The 10379-nt window shown below is 38.8% G+C and overlaps 1 protein-coding gene across 2 annotated transcripts in view; it reads left to right on the top strand.

Moving 5' to 3' along the window:
* The first annotated feature begins 774 nt into the window (after positions 1-774).
* The window catches only part of ppil2 (peptidylprolyl isomerase (cyclophilin)-like 2), a 57322-nt gene continuing 47717 nt past the window's right edge, over positions 775-10379 (top strand). The window contains exons 1-11 of one of the 2 annotated variants that reach the window (XM_061981735.2): positions 775-937; positions 1326-1506; positions 1740-1789; positions 4257-4302; positions 4874-4936; positions 5274-5325; positions 5393-5444; positions 7116-7207; positions 7441-7530; positions 7592-7667; positions 7726-7886. In XM_061981735.2, the coding sequence (XP_061837719.1) occupies positions 1475-1506; positions 1740-1789; positions 4257-4302; positions 4874-4936; positions 5274-5325; positions 5393-5444; positions 7116-7207; positions 7441-7530; positions 7592-7667; positions 7726-7886 (714 nt within the window). In that variant the 5' untranslated portion in view covers positions 775-937; positions 1326-1474. Of the gene's footprint in view, positions 938-1322; positions 1507-1739; positions 1790-4256; positions 4303-4873; positions 4937-5273; positions 5326-5392; positions 5445-7115; positions 7208-7440; positions 7531-7591; positions 7668-7725; positions 7887-10379 lie in introns of both variants that reach the window. The other variant, XM_061981736.2, reaches the window with a different exon arrangement.

Below are 10379 nucleotides of genomic sequence, written 5' to 3'. Positions count from 1 at the left end.
AGTGACGCCCCTGGGTCCAAGCAAGGACATCCTACTCAAGTGTTACTACAGTGCCAAGAAAAAGAGAAGAAAAAAATGAATAGTTTGGGTTGGATAATAGGAGAAATATGTGAAAAAGCTCAAATTGACAATATTAAAGTTAGCCTTACAGTACCAATCCCTGCAATACCACCGTGGATGTACCATAACCCAAATGTAAATATGCAATTATTAAAGAATAGAAATTGAAATAGTTACCAGATAGAACAATGGATTGAGGAAACGTTTTTAGACAACATCATAATATATTCAGATTTATCAAAAAGTATAAATTATAAAGTAGGAGCTGCAGCAGTTATCCCACAAGGAAACATAATATTGAATTAAAAAATCAGTGATAAGTTATCTGTTTTTACGGGGGAATTAAAAACAATTTATATGGCAGTTCATTGGATAGAGGAAAATAAAGCAAGGAAAGCAGTCGTGTGTTCAGACTCCAGCAGTGCATTGATGAGCATAAAAAACATAGCATCAGAAACAAGACAAGATTTAGTTGATGAAATAGTTAAGGCAATATGCAGAATAAATCAAGTGTGCTAACATTGCTCTCATGTAGCAGTTGTGGGCATTGAATTAGCAGGTAGTTTACATATTTAAAAAAAACAGGGTTAAATAAAGGAATTTAGAGTAGGTTCCGCCTCCATGTCAGTAGGTGGCGCTAATTTAATTATTTACATATTTAAAAAAGACAGGGTTAAATAATCAATCAATCAATCAATCAATGTTTACTTATATAGCCCTAAATCACGAGTGTCTCAAAGGGCTGCACAAGCCACAACGACATCCTCGGCTCAGATCCCACATCAGGGCAAGGAAAAACTCAACCCAATGGGACAATGAGAAACCTTGGAGGGGACCGCAGTTGTGGGGATTTGAGTAGTATTTAGCTTTAGCTAAGGTAAGCATGCATTTATAAATTATTAAACTATCACTCCATGCTTGATGGAAAGCCTCAAGTTTAGTTGCGCGCCATTTGCGTTCCAGCTTTTTACATGATAATTTAAGAGCTCTAGTTCCTTCTGTAAACCATGGGGTACGCCTTTTAGGGGCCTATTTTAGCTTTAGCGGTGCTATACTATATCAATGGTTTCGCGCAGGGCGTCATTAAAGTTGTTAGTGAGGTTATCAATAGAGCCTACATAATTTCTATAACATAACAAATAAAAGAATATAGAGTAGGTTCCACGTCCATGTCAGTAGGTAGCGCTAATTTAATTATTTACATTTAAAAAAAAGACATGGTTAAATAAAAGAATATAGAGTATGTTCCATCTTTATGTCAGTAGATGTCGCTAATGCACACCAGACGGTTGCTCGGAAACCGCCATTAAACCAAAGAAGAAGAAGAAGAAGATGCAGATGCAGATGAACGACAGGGTGTCGCAAGTGTAAAGAAGCAGAAAGTCTTCCAGTTGAGCGCCAAGAAGACGCAAATATGGGCAAGCGTCAGCATCAGAAAGACAAAATGTGAGTTTGACTATAATGGCGACTAATAATCATCATTGTGTTGTTGTTGTTCTTCTCTTGACGGCTAATGTTAGCATGCTAACTTCCGCGGTATGGCTGGCTGACTTGTTCAATCATTGATTTAAAATCAATAGTTAAAGTAATGTAATTAGTGCTCGTAAAATACTTTTAGCACATTGTTAAATAACAATAGCTAAAGTAATGTCATTATAGCACATTGTTCACCTGCGCAGGTACATCACGTCTACGGAGTACACCAACTTCTATGGCGGCAAGCGGGCAGGTAAGATCGCTACATTGTGACGTCATCAGAGGTGTGGACTCGAGTCACATGACTTGGACTCGAGTCAGACTCGAGTCATGAATTTGATGACTTTAGACTCGACTTGACAAAATGTAAAAAGACTTGCAACTCGACTTAGACTTTAACATCAATGACTTGTGACTTCACTTGGACTTGAGCCTTTTGAATTGACATGACTTGCTACTTTCCCCAAAACCCAAAGATGAAAAAGTTATTCGGGAGCGCTCCGTATTTTTCATTGTGTACTTGTCTATCAGCGTTGCGTGTGTCAGCTGGTGTGGTCTCAGTACAACAGCCAATCAAATTAGATCTACTTTGTTTTCATCACACAGCATTCATCCAATCAAATTGCAGGACAACCAACGAAGAAGACATGTCCAAACCACACGCCAGTGAACAAAAAATGATACCTAAAATAATTTTGTTTGGGTATAAAAATTACGAGGTGGTCAACACAAAACGGTTTGCAGTATGCAACACATGCGGTTCGAAAATTACTGATGGAGAGGCAACAACTTCCAACTTCGTCCGGCATTTGAAGTTGCACAAAGAACGGTAAGTTTTGAATGTAAGATAACGTTTATTGGCTAAGTAACGTGACTTTTATTTGCTGTGTAGTTAAATCAGTGAGGCTGTAAACTCACTGCTAACGTTATAACGTTATTGCAAACACGGGAATCTGTTGCAGTTCACTACCTTATTCATACTTTTTGTTCAGTGATTTTTTTTTAAGCAGGGTTACGTTAGTCAACATATCACACGTAACGTTAGACGGCGGTCAGCAGCACCGCGTATTTTAGCCACCTAAAAAAAGACAAAAATAGTAAAATAAAGGTCAGTTAAAATGTATACTATATTATGAATATGTGTACCGTTTTAGCTAGCTTTCTGACATACTGTTGGTTGTTTACCTCAGTGGTCCCCAACCACCGGGCCGCGGCCCGGTACTGGTCCGTGGATCGATTGGTATCGGGCCGCACAAGAAATAATTTTTTTTTCTTTTTTCTTTTTTTAATTAAATCAACATAAAAAACACAAGATACACTTACAAGTAGTGCACCAACCCAAAACAACTCTCTCCCCCCTTTTGTTCTGGGCATTGAACATGAAGACTCTTCCTTCACTGTTCCGAGTGGCCATGAGAGTCTTGGCAGTGCCTGCCTCCAGTGCTCCAGTGGAGCGAGTTTTCAGCCATGGTGGCATCATACTACGCCCCCATCGTGCACAAATGACTGACAGACTCTTGGCTAATTTAGTCTTTTGCAAATGCAATGCAGCATAGGGCCCTGACATATAAAAAGTACAACTTTTTTGTTATGTTCACGTATATGTCATGTTTTTTCAATGTTAACACTTTTGTACAAATAAGTACATTTGCACTTTATTTTTCAATGTGTTTGTTCTGTAAAGGAATGAGTTAATGTTTAAAATGACTGGTTAATAGTGCTATTATAAAGTGCAATGTCAGCACAATTTTCTTTCCTGCAATTTAAAATGCACTTGTTTTAATAAATAAATACAGCGTTTGAAAAGCATACACAATCTGTGTTAATATATTAGTCTGTGGTTAAAAGGACTTGAAAGGACTCGAAACTCAAAATGCAGGACTAAGGACTTGACTTGAGACTTTCCAGTCTTGACTTTGGACTTGACTCGGGGCTTGCCTGTCTTGACTCGGGACTTGACTCGGACTTGAGGGCAAAGACTTGAGACTTACTTGTGACTTGCAAAACAATGACTTGGTCCCACCTCTGGACGTCATCACCTCCTCATTCACCATTCACATCGAGCAACAAATAGACAAATACATACATGTACACAACTACATACATGTACACAACTGAATATATGTACACAACTGAATACATCTACACACTTACATAAACGTACACAACTATATACACGTACATAACTACATACACATACACAAATAAATACACTTACACAACTTCATACACAACTACATACGTGTACACAACTACATACGTGTACCGGTACCTAACTTCATACACAAGTAAATACGCATACACAAGTAAATACGCGTACACAAGTAAATACGCGTACACAACTACATACGCGTACACAACTACATACACGTACACAGCTACATACACGTACACAACTGAATACACGTACACAACTGAATACTCGTACACAACTGAATACTCGTACACAGCTGAATACTCGTACACAGCTGAATACTCGTACACAGCTGAATACACGTACACAGCTGAATACACGTACACAGCTGAATACACGTACACAGCTGAATACACGTACACAGCTGATTACTCGTACACAGCTGAATACTCGTACACAGCTGAATACTCGTACACAGCTGAATACGTGTACACAACTAAATACACAACTACATACACGTACACAACTACATACATCTACTACTACATACACACGTGTTGAATCTTTGCTTTGTTTTGCTTGTCAGAAATTCCACGATCAAACTTTAGACGACTTCCGTTTGATCACTGCAGGTAAGAATATATATACTGTCAATATGTATAATATACAGTAATTATATACTGTCAATATGTATAATATGCAGTAATTATATACTGTCAATATGTATCATATACAGTAATTTTATACTGTCAATTGTATGTATAATATACAGTCAATATAATACAATATGCAGTCAATATAATACAATATACAGACAGTATATACAGTTAATATAATACAATATACAGTAATTATATACAGTCAATATAATACAATATACAGTCAATATAAAACAATATATAGACAGTATATACAGTCAATATAATACAATATACAGGCAGTATAAACAGTCAATATAATACAATATATAGACAGTATATACAGTCAATAATTGTATGTATAATATACAGTAATTATATACTGTCAATAATTGTATGTACAATATACAATAATTATACACTGTCAATAGTTGTATGTATAATATACAGGCATTATACACAGTCAATATAATACAATATACAGACAATATATACAGTTAATATAATACAATATACAGACAATATATGATGTGATGACTTACCTGTTGTCTCCACACCTGTTCAGCTTGTCACTGCAGCCCTTCCTGTATCCTGTCTGCACATCTGAGGGTGTGGTCTTTGACCTGCTGTGAGTACATGTCAACACTCTACCAATGTTTTCATGCACATCTCACTTAACTATTACTGCAAATAAAATGAACTATTTCATTAACATTCATGTTAGTTCCCAAACTTTTGTATTTATTAGTAGTTAGCATAATTAGCTAACTGTCTAGCTAGCTTACTTGTTAGCGCCTGCGTTCTTTCTCCGAGCCACAACGTTGTTATTAATCATGATTACAATCATGATAGTTCCCATACTTTTGTATTTATTGGTAGTTAGTATAGTTATCGATATCAAACACTGATATCATGATCCAGTCTTCAGCCGTATTGCCCAGCCCTAATATTCCTATCTCTCTCAGGAGCATTGTTCCATGGATCAAGAAGTACGGCACTAATCCCATATCTGGAGAGGTAAAAGGCTTGTTCTCTTTTCTAGCTGATGATCTGCGCCTCTTGACTTGTATTTTCTCCCACACAGAAACTGGAGGCCAAGTCGCTCATCAAGCTCAACTTTGCCAAGAACAACGAAGGTAACGTGAATGTTTCACTTTTGTGTGTCCCTAAAGTCTGGAACACCTGAGTACAGTACAGTCGTACCTGGCTGTTTGGACACACCCACTTTAGTGTGATGACTACAGTCGTACCTGGCTGTTGGTGTGGCAACTGATAGTTGTTTACTGTAAACATGAAGGTACTACTGTGTTGAGACACCACACTGATAGTTGTTGTTGTTTACTGTAAAACATAAAGGTACTACTGTGCTAAAACACCACACTGATAGTTGCTGTTGTTTACTGTAAAACGTGGAGGTATTACTGTGCTGAGACACCACGCTGATAGTTGTTGTTTACTGTAAAATATGGAGGTACTACTGTGCTAAGACACCACACTGATAGTTGTTGTTTACTGTAAAACATGAAAGTACTACTGTGCTGAGACACCACACTGATAGTTGTTGTTTACTGTAAAACATGAAAGTACTACTGTGCTAAGACACCACACTGATAGTTGTTATTTACTGTAAAACATGAAGGTACTACTGTGCTGAGACACCACACTGATAGTTGTTGTTGTTTACTGTAAAACATGAAGGTACTACTGTGCTGAGACACCACACTGATAGTTGTTGTTGTTTACTGTAAAACATGGAGGTACTACTGTGCTGAGACACCACACTGATTGTTGTTGTTTACTGTAAAACATGGAGGTACTACTGTGCTGAGACACCACACTGATTGTTGTTGTTGTTGTCGTTTACTGTAAAACATGGAGGTACTACTGTGCTGAGACACCACACTGATTGTTGTTGTTGTCGTTTACTGTAAAATATGGAGGTACTACTGTGCTGAGACACCACACTGATTGTTGTTTACTGTAAAACATGTAGGTACTACTGTGCTGAGACACCACAGTGATTGTTGTTTACTGTAAAACATGGAGGTACTACTGTGTTGAGACACCACACTGATAGTTGTTGTTGTTTACTGTAAAACATGGAGGTACTACTGTGCTGAGACACCACACTGATTGTTGTTTACTGTAAAACATGTAGGTACTACTGTGCTGAGACACCACAGTGATTGTTGTTGTTTACTGTAAAACATGGAGGTACTACTGTGTTGAGACACCACACTGATAGTTGTTGTTGTTTACTGTAAAACATGGAGGTACTACTGTGCTGAGACACCACACTGATTGTTGTTGTTGTTTACTGTAAAACATGGAGGTACTACTGTGCTGAGACACCACACTGATTGTTGTTGTTGTTGTCGTTTACTGTAAAACATGGAGGTACTACTGTGCTGAGACACCACACTGATTGTTGTTGTTGTCGTTTACTGTAAAACATGGAGGTACTACTGTGCTGAGACACCACACTGATTGTTGTTGTTTACTGTAAAACATGTAGGTACTACTGTGCTGAGACACCACAGTGATTGTTGTTGTTTACTGTAAAACATGGAGGTACTACTGTGCTGAGACACCACACTGATTGTTGTTGTTTACTGTAAAACATGTAGGTACTACTGTGCTGAGACACCACAGTGATTGTTGTTGTTTACTGTAAAACATGGAGGTACTACTGTGCTGAGACACCACACTGATTGTTGTTGTTGTTGTCGTTTACTGTAAAACATGGAGGTACTACTGGGCTGAGACACCACACTGATAGTTGTTGTTTACATTTACTTTGTTCCCAGGAAAATATCACTGTCCTGTTTTGTACTCGGTTTTCACCAACAATTCTCACATCATCGCCAACAAGGTCACTGGCAACGTCTTCTGTAATGAGGTTGGTACACACACACGTGCGCACACACATGCACAGACACACACGCACACATACACAGACACACACACGCGCGCGCACACACATGCACACACATGCACACGCACATAAACACCCCTTTATAAGCAGACATTACGAGCAGAGACGATGACAGGAGATGAAGATGTGTTGTCTGAGCAGGTGTGTGTTGTCTGAGCTGGTGTGTGTTGTCTGAGCAGGTGTGTGTTGTTCCTCAGGCTGTAGAGCAACTCAACATCAAGACCAAAAGCTTCAAAGACCTGCTGACAGATGAACCTTTCACCAGAAAAGACCTGATCACACTTCAGGTACTTGTTGGCTGGAGGTCCTCCTTGGAGCTCCCTCATGTTTCAGTGTTTGTTCCTCAAGGATCCCACCAACCTGGACAAGTTCAACGTGGCCAACTTCTTCCACGTGAAGAACGATCTGAAAGTTGTGGATCCAGGTGAGATGGTTGACCTGCCTTCTGGTCCACAATAACAAAGGTGTGTTTGCTGATCCAGGCGAGGAGAAGGCCAAGCAGGACCCTTCCTACCACCTTAAGACCACCAACCTGGAGACCCGAGAGACCTTAGCAGAGCTCTACAAGGACTACAAGGGGGACCAGCTCCTGGCCTCCACCATGAAGGAGCCAGAAGCCATGAAGACGGACAAACTCAACATGGTGAGGAACAATTCTAGGAACCTCCAGCTGAGTGTCTTCTTGAACATGGTTGGTGCCGTGAAGCAGAAGACTCCGCCTCGCCACTCTCAACATCCATATTGATTAGCAGACTCCACCTCACCACTCTCAACATCCATATTGATTAGCAGACTCCACCTTGCCACTCTCAACATCCATATTGATTAGAAGACTCCACCTCACCACTCTCAACATCCATATTGATTAGCAGACTCCACCTTGCCACTCTCAACATCCATATTGATTAGCAGACTCCACCTCGCCACTCTCAACATCCATATTGATTAGCAGACTCCACCTCGCCACTCTCAACATCCATATTGATTAGCAGACTCCACCTCGCCACTCTCAACATCCATATTGATTAGCAGAATGGACAAAAGCACACACACACAGTGGCAGGCTCCGCCTCCTCTACTGGGTGGGCCCAGGCGTTCTTACACAAAGACAATGTTAGCACACGTAGCTCCATCAGACTTGTTAAAGTTCACTAATAGAGGTAGATTTAAGAACCCCTCTATTAGTGAACTTTAACAAGTACAGTGGATTTAAGAACACCTCTTAGTGAACTTTAACAAGTACAGTTGATTTATGAACACCTGGATTTAAGAACCCCTCTATTAGTGAACTTTAACAAGTACAGTGGATTTATGAACACCTGGATTTAAGAACCCCTCTATTAGTGAACTTTAACAAGTACAGTGGATTTAAGAACACCTCTTAGTGAACTTTAACAAGTACAGTGGATTTATGAACACCTGGATTTAAGAACCCCTCTATTAGTGAACTTTAACAAGTACATTGGATTTATGAACACCTGGATTTAAGAACCCCTCTATTAGTGAACTTTAACAAGTACAGTGGATTTATGAACCTCTTTATTAGTGCACTTTAACGAGTACAGTGGATTTATCAACACCTGGATTCAAGAACCCCTCTATTATTGAACTTTAGCGAGTCCAGTGAATTTATGAACCCCTCTATTAGTGAACTTTAACAAGTACAGTGGATTTATGAACCTCTTTATTAGTGCACTTTAACGAGTACAGTGGATTTATCAACACCTGGATTCAAGAACCCCTCTATTATTGAACTTTAGCGAGTCCAGTGAATTTATGAACCCCTCTATTAGTGAACTTTAACAAGTACAGTGGATTTAAGAACCCCTCTATAAGTGAACTTTAACAAGTACAGTGGATTTATCAACGCCTGGATTTAAGAACCCCTCTATTAGTGAACTTTAACGAGTCCAGTGGATTCATGAACACCTCTATTAGTGAACTTTTACAAGTATATTGGATTTATGAACCCCTCTATTAGTGAACTTTAACAAGTACAGTGGTTTTAACAACCCCTCTATTAGTGAACTTAAACAAGTCCAGTGGATTTAAGAACACCTCTATTAGTGAACTTTAACAAGTACAGTGGATTTAAGAACACCTATTAGTGAACTTTAACAAGTACAGTGGATTTAAGAACCCCTCTATTAGTGAACTTTAACAAGTACAGTGGATTTATGAACCTCTCTATTCGTGAACTTTAACAAGTACAGTGGATTTAAGAACCCCTCTATTAGTGAACTTTAGCGAGTCCAGTGGATTTATGAACTCCTCTATTAGTGAACTTTAACACGTACAGTGGATTTAAGAACCCCTCTATTAGTGAACTTTTACAAGTACAGTGGATTCATCAACACCTGGATTTAAGAACCCCTCTATTAGTGAACTTTAACGAGTCTAGTGGATTCATGAACACCTCTATTAGTGAACTTTTACAAGTATATTGGATTTATGAACCCCTCGATTAGTGAACTTTAACAAGTACAGTGGTTTTAACAACCCCTATATTAGTGAACTTAAACGAGTCCAGTGGATTCATGAACACCTCTATTAGTGAACTTTAACAAGTAAATTGGATTTATGAACCCCTCTGTTAGTGAACTTCAACAAGTACAATGGATTTAAGAACACCTATTAGTGAACTTTAACAAGTACAGTAGATTTAGAAACCCCTCTATTAGTGAACTTTAACAAGTACAGTGGATTTAAGAACACCTATTAGTGAACTTTAACAAGTACAGTGCATTTAAGAACCCCTCTATTAGTGAACTTTAAATCCACTGTTCATACGTCAATTAGGAGGATAAATTCAAATGTAGTCAGTAACGTTCATAATGGACATCTAATGTGTTGTCACAGGTTTCACTCTTTGCATGTATTTTAGCAGCGTGTGTACGATATGCACACCATCATGCTATACTCCCCACTGTTACTGTTAGCGTATTCAATGAAAGTCATCAATCAATCAATGTTTATTTATATAGCCCTAAATCACAAGTGTCTCAAAGGGCTGCACAAGCCACAACGACATCCTCGGTATCATCAGAAAACTGTGATAAATAATGCACTTTAATACACTGATGTACTGACTAGCATTAGCTTGCTAGCTAGCTTAAATGCTAACATGACAACAAGC

This window comes from Nerophis lumbriciformis, linkage group LG24, assembly GCF_033978685.3.
Source record: "Nerophis lumbriciformis linkage group LG24, RoL_Nlum_v2.1, whole genome shotgun sequence".
In the NCBI taxonomy this organism is placed as follows: domain Eukaryota; kingdom Metazoa; phylum Chordata; class Actinopteri; order Syngnathiformes; family Syngnathidae; genus Nerophis; species Nerophis lumbriciformis.
The sequence above is the reverse complement of the archived record's forward strand: the minus strand, read 5'-3'. Positions and strand labels throughout refer to the sequence as shown.